Here is an 18,221-nt window from a genome sequence, read left to right as displayed (position 1 = left end):
GTCTGGAAGATTTTCTAGGAGGTAAAGCAGGAGTAGGTGCACTGATTGGGCTTGAAGCAGGAGGAGAGGGATGATCATTTAGGGCAGAAGATGTAGGTACGAGAGGACTAGAGGAAGCTGATGGTACAGAAGGTGATATTGGTACAGGAGGTGATATAGAAGCTACTGGAATGTGAGGATCAGGACAAACAAATGTGAGCACAGGAAAAATAGGATCATAGGAAGATTGAGTGTCTTTAAAGGTAAACACGTCTTCCTTAAACACAACATGTCTGTTTACGAATAGGGAATGAGGGTGCAAGTCATAAAGAATGTAACCCTTTTGAGTGAGTGAATATCCTAGCATAACAGTTGGTATAGCTCTAGGAGAAAATTTGTCAGATAACTTGGGACTAGAAACATAGCACAAGCACCCAAAGGTTCTGATATGAGACATAGAGGGAGGAGTAGAGTAGAGAACTTCAAAAGGGGTCTTGTAGTGGAGTGATCTGGTGGGGAGTTTGTTGAGAAGATACACAGAAGTAAGCACACATTCTCCCCAAAATTCAGAGGGACAGAAGCTTGAAACCTGAGTGTCCTTCCTATGTTTAAAATAGTTATATGCATTCTTTCAGCAACACCATTTTGCTGAGGAGTGTATACACAGGTACTTTGATGCAAAATTCCAAGGGAAGAAACAAGAGTTTGAAAGGCATGACTAAAGAACTCACTGCCATTATCAGTTCTGAAGATCTTAACCTTTGTAGCAAACAAGTTTTGAATTTGTGTAAAAGAAATTCTCAAAACTACTATGTCATCAAACTTAGAGGCTATAAGAAACACCCAAGTAAATTTGGAAAAATCATCCACAATAGTCACAAAATATCTCATTCCATTATGAGTAGGGATCCTATATGGTCCCCAAATATCACAATGCACCAGTTCAAATATGGCTTTAGAAGTATGAAAGCTTTCAGAGAAAGGAAGCTTTGCTTGTTTAGCTAAGGGACAAATAGTACAAGGAGAACAATCAACATTGTCTAGACAAGATAGTGTAGATGACTTCTTTATGATGTCTACAGGAGCATGGCCTAATCTTCTATGCCATAGAGAAATAGAATCAACAGAACCAACTGTAAGAGAATTACTACTTGAAGAATGAGCAGAAGTTATGCAATCTAGACCACCCTTGAGCTCTAAACCATTTTTGAGAATGTAAAGACCTTGATCCTCTCTACCAATCCCCTTCACCTGTCCACTTGAGAGATCATGTAAAATACAGAAGTCAGGAAAGAAAGCAGTTACACATTGAAGTTCTTTGGTCAGTTGAGAAACAGACAAAAGGTTGCACTTAAACTCTGGAACAAATAAGACATTCTCAATAGTGTGACCTTCCATAACAGTCGAGGTACCAACATTTGCAGTAGATACTACTCCTCCAGTAGGCAAGTTAACCTGCCTCCTTTCTGACTGTCGAACTGTATCAATTTTGTCTAACATATCTAGGTTGGAGGTCATATGATGAGTAGCTCCTGTCTCTACAATCCAATCCTTAGCCACATATTTTGAAACCAAAGCAGAGAAAACACTACCTGCAGTAGTTGCTTTAACTGAGTGCTCTCTTCCACCTTCACCTCCTTTGGACAGCATCTGCAAGATCTGATTATACTGATCCTGAGTAAAGAAGGTTGCAGGGGTTGAAAGAGGTATGGTTGGAGTAGTACTGCCATTAGTAGATGTACCTGCAAACTGAGACACTTCGACTTGATTAGCATAAGAACCAGTAGTTGCACCTTTCCTCTTTGACCTCCATCCAACAATCCAACAGGATATCCCTTTACTTTGAAGCATTGATCCTTAGTGTGACCTCTGAATCCACACACTTCACACATTATAATAGGTTTCTGAACCTTCTGTGGCTTGTAAGGAGCTTCAAGTTGACCTCTCCTTGGATTACCATCACCTCCTAGGTGATAGCCAAAATTAGGTGGCCTGGAGGAAGCATCAAACTGACCTCTTCCTAAATGATTATCACCTTTGTGACTAAACATAGCAGTACTTTCAACAATTCTAGGATAGGAACCATCACGAGTGACCAAGTTTCTTTGACTCTCATGATCAATAATAAGAGAAAAGGCTTTGTTTAGAGTAGGAGTGGGACTTTGCATAAGGATCTATCCTCTTGCTGCTGAATATGACTCCTTCAGTCCCATGAGAAATTCCAGCAATCGTTGATATTCACAATGATCTTTGAATTTTACAGATTCAGTACAAGAGCACCCTGGACAAGGCATAATTGAGTCAAACTCATTCCATAAGCCTTGAGTGTGGTGTAGTAATCTGTGACTCACATAGTTCCTTGAGTCAGACTGTGAATTTCTTGTGCAATTGAAACATATGAGCACCATTGATTTTGTCAAATCTTTCTTTCAGATCACACCAAACTCTATGAGCATCTCCACTATAAACAATGCTACTAAGTAAACCAGGTCTCACATCATTCATAATTCAAGACAAAACTACAACATTGCATTTTTTCCAAATATCAAACAGTTCAGGTGCAAATTAGGTTTTAGGAAACCTGCCGTCTATGAATCCTAGTTTACTTTTACCTAAGAGGCCAATACGCATTGATCTACTCCAAAGTGCATAGTTCTCTGATCTAGTAAGTTGAATAGAGATTAGGGAGCTACCTGGAGTGTCATTTGGCTGGAGATACAGGGGATGGTTATGATCTATTATTGGAGCTACATAGTTAGGTGCTCGTGTTGACGTATGTGATGTGTTTGAAGGTAGATTGTTGGTTTGTGATTCAGATCCAACTGTAGTTGTGTTCATCATTACTTCCAGCTTCGAATCTCAATCTGCAACCAGAATACTCACTAGCGATTCAACTGAAATCCAGCCTTGAATCTGAGAATATCAACCTACTAACAAAACCGCAACACACAGTAGATTAGCTAGCCAGAGACACGTACATGCTCTAATACCATGATAACACCATTAATGGAGCTTGAACATCTTAGTTCTATGCGGAAAAGAAGAACATTCTAGAGAGAATAAGAGAGAAGTATATTGAGAGAGTGCAGTTACATTATTCACTCATACAGATTCTGTTAGACTCATAGGACTATTTATAAGCTACTATTTCATAACTAACTTCTGACAGTATTTAACTAACTTGCTGACTAGACTAACCATGGTAACTTGCTAACCTTATGCTCTGGTTAACAAAAGACGGTTATGAGTTATTTATTTCCAATACTTATTAGATTTTTTTTAGGTATAGATTTAAGGTATATTATAAAGATGATTTTGGCAACATTTTTTTGTCATAATTAATGAGCTAAAACTTCTAGAAGATAGATGACAGTGCTAACTAACCTACCAATATTTGATTTGGCCCTCTCTATATTCATGGTTCCTTCTGACCAAATCATTGGAGGGAAAGCGAGTCTTATTATTCTAATATAATTATAATATTATATACTATTCAACAATTATTAAATACAGTTAACTTATGTAAACTGGATATAACTAATTCTGCCCGGTTTTCTTATCCAATTTCATTAATATTTAATATCAAACCTTACAAGGATAGCACATTAATAAAATGTTCTATTAATTAAATGCATTTTTTGTTCTTACATAGTTAATGGAGTACAATAGACTAGAGGAATTATTTTTTTGAAAAAATATTAAATTGTCAACCTAATTCAATTCCTAGGATGTGAAAGAGTTTTATTGGCAAAACAACAACATGATGAGTATCTTAATACTTGCAATGGAAATTGTGTGGATGTTAATTTCGCTGTCAAAACGAATTGCTTCAAAATCATTAGGAAACAAAGATCGTTCTTGTTCAAAACTTAAGTGTCTTTAATTGCGTCGATTGAATATTGGCAAAAGGATAACTTTTTGGTTTTCTGTGTTTTTTCTTTTCTTTTGAACGTTTACACATTTGCACATTTTCCTCTATTCTCACGTTTTCTTGTTATTGCCGTCCACATTCTGAAAAGAAGACGTCTCCTTTTAAAAGGAGACCTTGAATAGTTACAACTTCCAAACTGCTCTCTCTTCTCTTCAAAAAACTAATATTATCCATTCATTTAATTCTTATCTTAATAAATTAAATAAAACGGATCGGATTGGTCCACATAGTCAACCCACAACCCACCAAAACCTTACAGGATGCCATGCCCCATTTTGTAAAACAATTCTATTCAAGTTACGAGTCTCAATAAAGTCCAACCTGATAAAAATTAGTGTGATAACTCAAAATAACATGTCTTAGTACGTGCTTGTCTCACAAGTCGCAAAGCACTAGGTTTTTGAAATTTAAATAATGCATGTACCAAATCATGACGTTAATAATAAATAGGTATTCAAGAGGTTAAAATCTTATTTGCCTTAAAATCGATATGAAAACGTCTCTTGAAATGACAAAATCCCTTCAAAACGACCTCCAATACTATTCAAAAACGTAAATAATGGACAAAAAATATTTAATCTCATAATTTGAAGGTATTGCCATTTGCCTATTAGATCAACAATCCGGAATTCAAAATTGATTGCATGATTGTGTTACCCATAAGCTATAGAGTGCCAATCAATAATCAAGATTTAATTTTAATATCGATTGCGAAGTTAAATCCCAGTATTGCCCAATTTGAAAGTTAGGCCAAAACTCTTAAAACTAGTACAATCACTAAGGGTTAAGGAATGGATGCCAAAGGATTTAGTTCGAGACCCTCTATTGATTTGCTACTCCAAAATTTTATGTTAAATTAAGTTTTAGGCCTAACTCACACCTCAAAAGTTATCTCAAGGGAAAAGAATTTCACACTCACTAATAATTAATGTGGACTTTTGTCCTTCTTTTAACATATATACTTTCCCAAGATAAAAACATATATGTTCAAATCTGATCTCGTTACTATTCCCTTTCACATAAGGTGTCACTAGCAATTGCAGAAAAATAAATCATCGCAATTGTGGTACCCTCCAGATTGGGCCAAGATGGCTTTTGTGATCATGACATCGAGTTATATATACCCATGATAAATTTTATATCTATTCAAAGTGAATTATGCATGTGATATACAAATGTATTATAAGTGTTTAAAAATATATTCTCTGCGTTCATTTGTATTTGTCATGTTGTGCTTTTTGAAAGTCAATTTTATTAATTTTCAAATTTAAATTAGATTACATTAATTCGATGTTTATAACAAAAAAAAAAGATATTAGAAACTATACAAAAAGTACTATAAATTACATTTTTTGCATATCAATATGATTGTCAGAAGTATGAAAGAGCTGAAGTGATTATTAAAGAGTTAGGCCCGGAAAGGTATGTGAGTTACCTTTCCATGAACTTCCTTCTCGCCCTTGGAATTTGATCTTGGAAATAGGAGAAAGAAAGCTCATCATAACCATCAAAGTCAGTCTAAAAGGGCTATGATGAGCCCTTTTTGAAAAAATACGTCGTAAAATGTTAGTAAAAGTTTTTATAGTTTGACTCTAAAAAAAGAAACTATGACAACTAAAAGTGGACGGAGGTAGTATTATGCTTGTTTGGTAAGAAATTGACACAATGTATTATAAGTGTATTAAAGTGTATGGTAAATATATTTTTCGTGAATAAAACTTGTATTATGTGTGTTTTATAAATTGTTCTCTATAATATGTATAAGTTATATTATAAGTGTCCAGTGAAAAAATAAAAATGTTATTGCTATAGTTGATTAATATTTCCTAAATATGTATATGAACTTACTTAGGCTTTAAAGCACACATTTAATTATATTTTAATAAAGTTAGGAGTTGGATTATTTCGTTAATCAAGAAAAGAAGTATTCTCTCTATTTTAATTTGTTTGTTATATTTTTTTTAGTCCGCTAGAAAAAGTAAGTTTTTTTTCCGTAACACTTCAATTTTAACTTTCCACGTGACATGTTAAAGACCATAAGATTCAACAATATTTTAATTTATTTTAACATATTTTTAATTTAAGATCATAAGATTCAACAAATGTGTTAAATCCAAATATGATGAAGAAAGGACTTTGAAATTTACTTACAATAAGCAATACATGATAAACAAGGGAGAAAAGGGGGTCAAAATAATTTACATACAATAAGCAATCGTGATAAACAAGGGAGAACATAGGGTCAAATATAAATCTTTCTCTATGTGGCTACAATTTATTTTGATTCATACTTGTCTTTTTTTATTTTTTCAACGTTGATTTGATTTGTTTGAATTGTAGCGAGTGGTGTCCATGTCTTTGATACACTTGGTAAAAAATAATCAAAGAGCCCGCGTATGGGAGAACAAAACGCAGTCTCTCGAAAATTTGCACTAGCCTAAAAAGGAAAAACTACAGTCATAAAATTTAAATAATCACACCTACTAATATTAAATTAATATTTGTATCACTAAGACTGATAATTTTGCTTAACTGATATTAAATCAGTATATATATATATATATATATTGATTTAGTATCAGTTAAGCAAAATTATCAGAATTAATGATACTAATATAATAAATGACACTGATTTAGTATCAATTAAGCGAAATTAGTTGAGAGTATATATTGTCATTATTTAGTGGGGTATGAATGTAAAAGAGTAGTTTGTAATTATTTTGCTTTTGTGGAGTATTTGCTTAGTTTATCCAATTCGGATAGGTGACACTTGAAACCCTCCAAATCCTAGATCCATCTTTAATACAATGTTTGTTTTGATTGTTACTTAAATTTTGTTGTATCATATCGTTTAAATTCATCGTTATGTAACGATGAAAAGACTCATTTTATGTAATGACTGATCTGGTGTGAATGTGTCGTTACCTTAATTTTCTTCTAATTTTGTCTTTATTTTTTATTTAATAATCATATTTCATCTTTTATCCTACCTTTTCATAGTAATTCTACCTCGTACCCTACTTTTCTGGTAGGTTTATCATTCAAATTATGGATGTGTGACATTATGCAACGACATAAAATAATACAATGTATTCACTAAAACAATATAATATAATACAATATAATACGATACATTATGAAATAATACGTAACAAAGATGTTGTGCTTGCTAGGCTTTATAATGTGAAAATACTTTAGGGGCGAAAGTGTAACTGACCTAGTATAAAGGGCTAGTGATGTATCAAATTGTGACCTCAATCTTACGAGAACCTGTGGGCCCCCAAGTCCTTGTTGCAATTACGATTTTTCAATGACAAAATTTCAAAAGTATAACTCTGAATTTCTTTTCAAATTAAATTAACATAACGATCCAATATATCTCTATAATATAAGATCAATCACAATATCTTTAGACTGAATCATTATTTTTATTATTATAGAAATAGATATAGTCAAGCAATTGAAATTAATTCCGTTGGAAACAGCTTGCCTCCAAAAATTTCCAAAATCATGCACATAGAAACCAAGTCAACATAGGGGGCAGGCCAGCACCCAGCAGCCAAGTCAAGTATTATTTTTCTTCAACAAAAATGTAGGACTTCTACTGCTACATCTCCGATCCTAGTAGATCTAATTTGACTTGTATAAATTATTATTTTTTTACTCTGCATTGCCTTATACTATATTTATATACTTACAGTAAAAAAATGTTATTATTTTACTTTTATTAATTTCAACGAGCTATTAATTTAAATAAATATTTATATAATTGTGTAACTTAAAAGATAATTGCACGTAATTAATTATACATATTTGACACAATTGGTTGGTAAACTATAGGAAATGACAAATGTCAGGTTAAGTTACACTAAATAGTATAACAATTCATTACACTATCTATATATAAAAATCAAATTCTTTATAAATTAATTAATAAACATGTTCTTACATAAAGTAACCGCTATGATAAAATTTTAAGTGACCTTACAATATAAAAATATTTACGCATTGATTGTTAGTTAGAGTTATGAAGATATGTAGTCTAATGATTAATTATGAAGAAATTTATGTATTATTTTATATAACTGACATTAGTTATTCATGTATTAGTTATTTCATCTTCTACATCATATATCAAAGTTTACAAATTTCCTCATTACTTATACAAATAAACCAAACACAATATTAATTTTTTTATACATGAATTTACCTCCAAATCAATTACCTACCAGGATATTATGTTTGTAAAATTTAACACCTATATAATTCACCTTTAAATCAGGGTAATTAATTTTTTTTAATAAAGAAGAATGTTAGTGGAAGTGCACATACAATTAAACACGCGCTTATAACGTGGGAAAAGGAACAAGTATTCACCACAAATACAGTTGACTTGTAATATAACTCAGGAAAAAAAAAATACAAAGTAAATATACAACATAATACAAAGGGAAATACAACACGTTAGTACATGAGGTCATGGTATTTATTAGTATCCCTCGGTTTCTAATTATGTCACTTACCCTCCTTTTTAATTTGTCCAAAAAAGAATAACATATTTTATATTAAGTAATAAATTTAACTATAAAATATCTATTTTATCCTTAATGAAATAATTTATAGTCACACAAATTTCTGTCATTCATTTTGGATCACAAATTTTAAAAATCTTTATTTCTTTCTTAAATTTTGTACCGAGTCAAAGTAACTCACATATAATGGGACGGAGGGAGTAATTTATATATATATATATATATATATATATATAAATAAAGGTGTTGGGAAGCTCTTCCTTTGTATCTGGTAGAGAGAGCAGTTGGGTACGACATATTTGAATATTATTATTACCCTCTATTCCTTTCTTGCTCATCAATCATTTTTCTATATATATAAACACACAATTCTCTTCAAGGCAATTAAGAGAATTTATTCATTTTATTTCAATTAAAGCTAGCGATGAAGATTACATGGGAATCTCTAGTACCTAGCTGTTGTATATCGGAAAATCCAAAGCCACAGCCAAAGCAATCAAAATTAGTTACAAAACAAAGTTCATTTCATCGGATTTCAGTTTCAGATTTCAGTGGTTCAGAAGATTTATCAATATCATTAGCTGGTTCAAATCTTCATATTTTCAGTGTTCAAGAATTGAAAGTGATTACTCAGAATTTTTCGTCGAGTAATTTTCTAGGGGAGGGAGGTTTTGGACCAGTTCATAAAGGTTTTATTGATGATAAACTTAGACCTGGTCTAAAAGCTCAACCTGTTGCTGTAAAGCTTTTAGATTTAGATGGCACTCAAGGTCATCGAGAATGGCTGGTAACACACATCTCTACTTAATTTTTATCTCTAAATTAAAATTATGCATTTGTTAATTAATTATTATTAATTATTGTGAGCAGACAGAAGTGATATTTTTGGGGCAATTGAGACATCCACATCTGGTGAAGTTGATTGGATATTGTTGTGAAGAGGAACACAGGCTGTTGGCCTATGAATATATGCCCAGAGGCAGCTTGGAGAATCAACTTTTTCGAAGTATGTTACCTTCTTTCTTCTTTCTTCTTTTTACAATTCCACTAACAGTTTCAATATATAAAAAGCAAACAACTATCAAGTTAAAATAAAAGTATATATATATATATTTTAAAATTATGTATAGATATTGTAATTTTCCATATCTATTTATTGTTAAAGAGACTAAAAATTAAAAATCTTTAGGCAAAAACATTATCAAGTCGAATACTATTATATTTATGTCATTTTTGCTTTTGGATCGATAGATTTTCAATCTGCTTTCTTTCACGTTTACAATCAGTAGCTGTATCCCACACAAAATTACCACTTGTCCAATATTAAAGAAAATGTGTAAATCTGTGACCATTGAACTTAGCTTTTTCACTTTTACCAAGTATTCCTCTTATGAATATATAGAATCAGTCAATTCAAGTTTGGTGGAGAAGCAATTGTGAATTATTCTATACGTAGAATTATCTCACTTCAAATCATTATTATTTTAAATATATAGTACAACTTGTTCACAAAATAATATTTGTTGAATTAAATATATAAATGTAGGATATTCTGTATCACTTCCATGGTCAACGCGGATGAAAATAGCACTTGGAGCTGCAAAAGGCTTAGCTTTCCTCCATGAAGCTGAAAAACCAGTCATATATCGTGATTTCAAGGCTTCAAACATCTTGTTAGACTCCGTAAGTTATTTCTTCATTCACTTTTATATGCATTATTAATAATTTTAGTTTTATTAATGTGCAAATTATCATAGACTTTGACATATATACCAAACTTTGTGCATGTCACTTTAGAAAATAACATAATTCTTTATTAATGTGGTCCAGGATTACAATGCTAAACTGTCAGATTTTGGACTTGCAAAAGATGGGCCAGAAGGAGATGACACACACGTCTCCACCCGAGTCATGGGAACGCAAGGCTACGCTGCTCCTGAATACCTCATGACCGGTAATATTTCATTTATCATCAAAATTGAAATTAGTTATAAACTTTTGTGACTAATGTTTTCAAATTTAATTTGCACAGGTCATTTGACAGCAGCAAGTGATGTATACAGTTTCGGAGTAGTATTACTGGAGCTTCTAACTGGGAGAAGATCGGTAGATAAAAGTCGTCCAAACAGAGAACAAAATTTAGCAGATTGGGCAAGACCTCAATTGAAAGATGCGCGTAAACTAGGTAGAATAATTGATCCAAGATTAGAAGGTTTATATTCAGAAGAAGGGGTTCAAAAAGCAGCATTAGTAGCATACCAATGCTTAAGCCATAGGCCAAAAGCTAGACCAGATATGAGTACAGTTGTCAAAACACTTGAAACATTGAAGGATTATACGGATATTTCAACCATGACATTTGTGTATATAGCTCCAGTTGATCAACACAAACAAAGTCCTCAAAAGGAATTAGTCAACAAAAGAAATACTAATTCTCATCATCATACAAAAAGTCCACATAAGAAATTAACTCCAAATTCACCATTGCACAATGATTTCCATAGAGCTTAAACAATTGTATACATCCACATTTTTTTATTTTTTTTACCTCATAATACTCAAAATTCTTTATTTTTTCATTGAGTGTATTTGCTAGATATCAGTGTTAGTGAAGACAAGGCAGATATCAACTTTGTATATGTTATATTTCCTTTTGGAGTTTTTAAGGTAATATATACATACCGTTTAAATAATTTTTACACCTGTCACTTATCTTATTTTAAAATTTTCAATTTCATATTTTAATAAGGCTTACTTATATATATTCTTTACCTTCGTGAGGTATACAATTTAAACTCTTTCACAAAGTAACATTAACAATAATATCAAATAACAACTAAGCATTATAGTGATGCCACCACATCCATTGATCATGCCAACAACTACGGAAGATTAACGTGCCTCTGATTTGAGATTAATTACGTTCTACACAATGATATAAAGTCTTAATACGATCAATAATTAATTACTATCTCAGGTTAAAATTCATTAATATAATAGTGTACCAAATTTGGAAAAATTACATAAATACATATTTTATTTTACCGTAATCTCTAAAATTTCCTATCATTTAAAAAATTACAAAAATTGTTTCTCGGATACATCCATATCCTCTCTCGGATACATCCCTATCATTAAGTAATGTATCATTCACAATCCGTAAGCTATGTATCTGCAAGTTTCCTGATGTATCCGAGTTTCGAGATTTTTGTAATTTGAAAAAAGAATAGGAATAAGATGTAATTAACTCTTTAACACTGAAATTTATGTAGTTTTTACAAAAACATTTCTTAGAGTAATCAATGTATATCATGTTTAAAATTCATTGAATCAAAGTATCCTTTTCTAATATGATATTTCCAATGATCATGATGATATCAAATCAAGGGACATATATCAAAATATTATTTTAAAATTGTGTTAAACGTGATATAAGGAACCACTAAGTTACGTACCAGCAGGCAATGTTCAAATATAAATGATCAAAGATTACTGTTAATCAGCAGGCCGGACAATTTTCCCTCAAAGACGTGCACATATAGACATATTTTATTGCAATTTGTTGGATAAAACGCCTTGAAATAGTTAAATCCTACCAAGAGGATGACAAGCAAAGCGTCAATTGTTTGCGGGATATCTGCAACTGTTTACGGTCAACTACTATAAGCTGCCTTAAATTTGAGATATTTCATTTTCAGAAACATGGTTACTAGTTTGCATAATGACTATTTAGAAAGATGTTCTAATTGTTAGTAAACTTTATTTTGTGGTCTCACATGCATATTAATATATTAAACCTAGATATACTATTATTAAAGTAGCACATTGTATGATCTAATAAATATTAAAGTTTATGATCTCAGAAGTAAATAGCTATTCATAAAATATATGTGTCCAGTATCAATCAATAGACCAGGTCCCTTGACATACTAATAATGCAAAAAATAAATAACACAAAGTAAATTAGACACAAAGATTTTTACATGAAACCCCCCTTGCTCAAGGGAGGAGAAACCATGACTTGTTCTCACATGATTTTCAACTCAGCTCCATTTTATTCAAAAAGGAGCACAGATTCAGCTTAAAGACTCCACTAATCTAGGATTTAACCTATTAATCCCTGTCCCCTCACTGTAACAACTCTGTTACCCAACATGAACTAAGCAACAACTCCGTTTCTCACTACACCAATTAACTCTAGCAATATAGGCTTTACGATCTCAATACAACTAACTCTAGCTAACCTTTGAAATGACAATCAAGAACTTGACACTGATCTAATTCCTTTATAGCTTAGGAATAAATCTTACATGAACGATCATAGAAATATAAACCCTACCAACTAAGAACAATGATAACTCTATCGTATCCCTTTATGTTCTTCGAGTCATATTTCCTAGCGAGAGAAAATTTACCTCCCCACCCCCTACCCCCCACCAGCCCCCACCCCCACCCCCCATCCCAAATAAAAATGTAAAAAAAAGTTTTTTTTTTTTAAGAAAAAGACTTACTACTCCACCCTTTATTACTCTTTTTTTTTTTGTGTAAAAGAACATCTTTTACCCATTTTATCTATTTAACTACCCACTTTTAAATGGATAATCTGGGTATTATTCATTTTTACCCATTTTTAAATGAGTTGGATATCCAACCCATTTTCAGTGGGTAAATATGAGTGGATATCCATACTAATTAGAGGAAAATAAGCAAATACCCTATAAAAGCAAAATAATTACAAATATATATCCCTTTACATTCATACCCCACTAAATAATTACATTATATTCCCCCTTATTAATTTCTCTTTACTGATACTAAATTAGTATCATATATTGTATTGATATCATTAATGCTGATAATTTCGCTGAACTGATACTAAATCAGTATATATATATACTGTATTGGTATCATTAAGGTTCTTGTTATGAAATTACTCATTAGTCAATGATACTATAAGAATATACATATACTCTTGTAGTATCATTGACTAATGAGTAATTTTTGAACTAGAAACCTTAATGATACATATATATAATACATATATATATATATATATATATATATATAGTATCATTGAATAATGAATAATTTCTTAATAAAAAACCTTAATGATACCAGAACAACATACATATATACTCTTATAGTATCATTGACTAATAAGTAAATTCTGAACAAGAAACTCTAATGATACCAATACAGTATATATATATACTAATTTAGTATCAGTTAAGTGAAATTATCAACTTTAATAATACCAATACAATATTTGATACTGATTTAGTATCAGTTAAGCAAAAATTATCACCCTTAATGAATGGGGGTATGAACTGTAATTATTTATGAGAGAATGAGTATTTCAGAAATTATTTTCTATTTGGGTATGATTTATGAACTTGTAATTATTTTTGAATTTTATGGCCTACTTATGTAATTTTCCCTATTAATTACCATATTAATTATCCATAGCGGTATGGTCTTCCCGTTTTAAATTGGTGTCATTTAATGCTATTATTAGAGTTATTGCGTAATTGTTTTCAGCCACAAATTCTACCCATATTTGGTATGGCTTGGTTATACTCCCTCCGTGTCAAAATATTCTTCGTGTGTTTTGTTTAATTTACACATTAAAAAATTGTATTAATTAAGAGGTATATTTGATTGTTTTATGTAACAAAAGATTAAAAATAATATGATATATTTATTAATGTGTCATAATTAAGATGTTATAATTTTGAAGAACAATTAATATTTTAAAAAATATTTATCTGAAAACTTGTAAAATTTTGAGATAAATATGACAATTATTTTGACAGGGATATAGTATAAATTTTGGACCAAAGAATTTCTTCTGTATAACATATCTCATCTGCAAACATTTTATCTTCCTTATGGATTCGATGCTGTATTTTTGTAGCTTTTTAATGGTTATTTTGCTGGCTATTTTACTCAAACTTGTTTTATTCTCACCAATATCTCCTCAGATTCTTGAAATTCCTTCTCCCTCTCCAACCTTTACATCAAACAGTTATTTGCAGGTAACCTTAAAAAATTAAAGGCTTTGAGAGTTTTGTTTAGACAAATAATTTACGAGACACAAGTATTATATTATCAATTTCTTATATGTATATTTATGGATTAAGTCAATTGAATGAACCACGTTAAATATTCATGTTTGTTAATTTCAGAGAGTAAGTAAACTTGGAGAAGGATTTGTAGATAGACCAGAAGATGTTGCAGTGGATAAAATGGGAATTGTGTGTACAGCCACTAGAGATGGTTGGATTAAAAGAAGGCACACAAATGGGACTTGGCAGAGCTGGAAATATATTGGGAGAGATACATTATTGGGACTTAAAGTGTCATCTGCTGGTCATATTCTAGTTTGTGATGCTCAAGAGGTAAATCATCCACTTGTCTACACATGATTAATTAATTAACAAGTTTTATCTAATACCAACAATTAATTAATGTGTATGATGTGCAGGGACTACTTAAGGTTACAGAAGATGGTGTACCTGTTCTTGCTTCACATGTCAATGGTAAAAAACTAAGGTAACTAAGATTTCATCTTCTTCTACACCACCAAAAGCAATGAGTTTATACACCAAACTTTTTTTTTTAATTTATTGGAGAGAGAATGAGGAATTCGGTGGGGGATTGTTTATCACAAACCACTACATATCAATTTGGATCAAATTATTTGATCTTGCCTTTTGTTTCCGATAGATCCTCCGTTTGACAGAAAAAATGAAGTAAAGTTGAAGACTTGTACCAAGAAAATATGATAGATAAACAACAAGATACAAATCAAATGAATCAACAAATAATAATATTTGTCAAACACTCCAGAAGTAAAAAACTGACTTAAAAATAGATTTGACCAACTTTTATGTCAATCCAAACACCCTCTTAGCTATCTACTAACCTTCTGATCTAATCTTTCACCTCTACATCTTCTTATTTAGTCTTATGCCCTCAGTAAATTGAAGTCGTGTCATATTTTGTATAATCAACCCTCCCTAGTTCTTTTTCGACCTATCTCTACCTCTACCTCTCCTGACTCCTGTTACGGTCAAACTTCTCACACCTTCTATTGATACATCCACACACCTCCACTTTACATACCCAAACTATCTTAGTCTTGATTTCCTCATCTTGTTTGCCAAGGCGCCTTCCCCTATATAACTTTGTTTTTAATGATACGGCTCCTTGTTCATTTAAGCGTAATCTTCATCTCCACTAAATTCATCTTTTAAATGTGGGCATTCTTACCAACATTGTGCCACATACAACAAAGTCGGTCTGACTCCCACTTTAAAGAATTTACCTTTAAGCCTAGGCGATACATTCTTATCGCACAGTCTCGAATGCAAAGCTTCATTTTATCCATCCCGCTCCAATACTATTTATGACATTATCATCAAGTTCTCCATCTCCTTGAATTATGGACCGAAGATACGTATGACTTCAGCTTATTTTACAAGGACCATGGAATTTTTTTCTGAATCATAGAAGGACTTTATACTTTCGGAATAAGGGTAATGAAATTGGAATTCAAACTTAGGGCTTAACAGCGCCTTCAACAAAGATATTGTGAACCGCCCTGACCAAGTCGTCAACAAAAATATTCCAACAGTGATAATAAAAAAGAAATATCCATTCTTTTAAAATCAAGTACAATTCTATAAGATAGAGGCAATAAGTTTGGGGAGATTGATTCAATAACCAAGTTTATTGTGAGTTCTGCTGTAAAATTCGGACCTAACTACTTAAATAACCGGTGATCGACAACGACATAACTTATATAAATTCCAACCACCAGAAGAAACTAAACAAATCTTTCAAGTAAAAGAACATTTCTACTTATTCCCTACCACATTGAGGAAACTTGTAAGAGGCCAATCTAGCCCAGCTTTCTGACTCTAAAGTTGCATTGTCAAAACGAAATGAACGATGCCTAACGAGCAAGGAGGAATCAATTCCCAATATCACTTTATGATTTTTGTGCAATTTCGTTTTAAAATGAACAATATAATATGCTCTGTGCCGTGTATATCTCTTGAATAAATATAACTTAAGGTTCCAACTGATCTTACAGTATGAAATGGGTTGATATTTAGGCAAAGGTAATTGTCTAATACCCTCTTCCCAACCAACTTGAATACCAGCGCTTTGTCTAGAAGAAGTTGAACTTGTGACGAGTCCCTAACCCACACATGATCTGTTGTTTCCTTACCAATGAGGGTTTATATGATGCTGTTAGCAGAAAAATTACAAAAAGAATCTCTGGATTCTTATGTCCATGTCACTTGTCTTGTGGCATAAAGGTGTATTTAAAATCGTTAAAGTTAAAGAGTGTGTACAGACTAGCAGATGATGTGGTGGAAGCATCAGATGGGAGTGTATACTTCAGTGTGGCAAGCACCAAATTTGGACTCCACGAATGGTTCCTTGACGTGCTTGAGGCCAAGCCCCATGGTCAGCTTCTCAAATATAGCCCTTCGCTGAACCAGACATCTGTAATTCTTGATAACTTGGCCTTTGCAAACGGGGTAGCTCTGTCTGCAGATCAAGATTACTTAGTAGTCTGTGAATCATGGAAGTAAGTGTTTTCAAATTTTCAATCCATTCACTAGCACGGTTTCTTCATTAACACATTGTTTTGGCAATTGGAATGGGAGTTGCATTCAACATACTTTCTGTCCTTAATAATCAGATTTAGGTACCTCAAATATTGGTTGAAAGAAGAAATGAAAGGACAAACAGAGATGTTCATTGATAATCTTGTTGGTGCACCAGATAACATCAAGCTTGCTCCAGATGGTTCGTTCTGGATTGCTCTAATACAGGTAAGCTATAACCCACCTTTGTTGAATGTGAAGTTAATTAAGGGGGAATGTTTAAAGAAAATGTATCTGTTGTCTGGTACAGATAACAACTCCACGGCTAAATTTCATACACAAGTCGAGAGCTACAAAACATTTGTTGGCAACTTTCCCCAAATTGATGAAGTGGGTGATGGGAGTATACGACAAAGCAATGGTAGTGAATGTGGCAGCTGATGGAAAGATAACCAAAGGCTTTGATGATCCAATTGGAAAGGTCATGTCATTTGTGACGTCTGTGTTGGAGTATGATGATCATCTGTATTTAGGAAGTCTCAATTGTGATTTCATAGGAAAGTTACCTCTCACAACCTCAACTGATTGAAACATATTCCTATAATGTATGCCTAGCAAACATCATGCAAATTTCTAGTGAAGAAGAGTAGCACTTCCATACTCGCATACTTGCTAATGAAGCAAAGAGGTTATGCAACTTGTTAATACTCCTAACTGTTAGGATCGAAACAATTAGGTGCCATGCGGAATCTAGCAAACCAAACCTCGAAAGACCACGAATAAGAAGACAAATGAGAAATATACCAAAAGGACACAAAGATTTAACGTGGTTAGGTCAATCGACCTAGGTTCACAAAGGAGATGAGCAATCCACTATATCAATATGAGAGTACAAAATATAGAGAGAAATAACCTCAACCAATTCACTCAGAATACATGGGAGGTGCAAACAAGTGATAACATATCACTTGTATTCCACAAATTCTCCCCCTAACCAAAACTCTCAAAACCCTTAGGACTACATTGTGAATACTGATTAAGTTTGAAGGGACAAATCTCTATTTATAAAGTGTTAAACCTTTTCCTACAAGAAAAGGACTAGCCAAATATGGAGACTTTATGTTTTACTGTTAGAAAGAGGAAAACTTATTTATAGTA

The 18,221-nt window shown here is 32.2% G+C and overlaps 3 protein-coding genes across 4 annotated transcripts in view; 2 read left to right on the top strand and 1 right to left on the bottom strand.

Moving 5' to 3' along the window:
- LOC125867126 (probable protein S-acyltransferase 19) overlaps window positions 1-18,221 on the bottom strand; it is a 1,047,372-nt gene that overhangs the window by 425,036 nt on the left and 604,115 nt on the right. The window lies entirely within an intron of this gene.
- On the top strand, window positions 8,725-11,121 carry LOC125867133 (serine/threonine-protein kinase RIPK-like). Its single transcript, XM_049547565.1, has 5 exons — window positions 8,725-9,229; window positions 9,313-9,448; window positions 9,989-10,125; window positions 10,273-10,396; window positions 10,475-11,121. Exons 1-5 carry the CDS (start codon window positions 8,867-8,869, stop codon window positions 10,951-10,953), a joined length of 1,239 nt encoding a protein of 412 aa, XP_049403522.1. The 5' UTR covers window positions 8,725-8,866; the 3' UTR covers window positions 10,954-11,121.
- LOC125867136 (protein STRICTOSIDINE SYNTHASE-LIKE 4-like) lies at window positions 14,205-17,723 on the top strand. 2 transcript variants are annotated; one of them, XM_049547569.1, is made up of 6 exons: window positions 14,205-14,477; window positions 14,628-14,840; window positions 14,927-14,994; window positions 16,808-17,044; window positions 17,159-17,291; window positions 17,374-17,723. In XM_049547569.1, exons 1-6 carry the CDS (start codon window positions 14,331-14,333, stop codon window positions 17,650-17,652), a joined length of 1,077 nt encoding a protein of 358 aa, XP_049403526.1. In that variant the 5' UTR covers window positions 14,205-14,330; the 3' UTR covers window positions 17,653-17,723. The 2 variants fall into 2 exon arrangements, with proteins under 2 accessions (XP_049403526.1, XP_049403527.1); XM_049547570.1 differs by having other exon boundaries at window positions 14,264-14,477; window positions 17,159-17,296; window positions 17,379-17,723.

Source organism: Solanum stenotomum, chromosome 6 (genome assembly GCF_019186545.1).
Source record: "Solanum stenotomum isolate F172 chromosome 6, ASM1918654v1, whole genome shotgun sequence".
NCBI lineage: Eukaryota > Viridiplantae > Streptophyta > Magnoliopsida > Solanales > Solanaceae > Solanum > Solanum stenotomum.
Note: the sequence above shows the minus strand (reverse complement) of the source record. Positions and strands in the feature narration are given on the sequence as shown.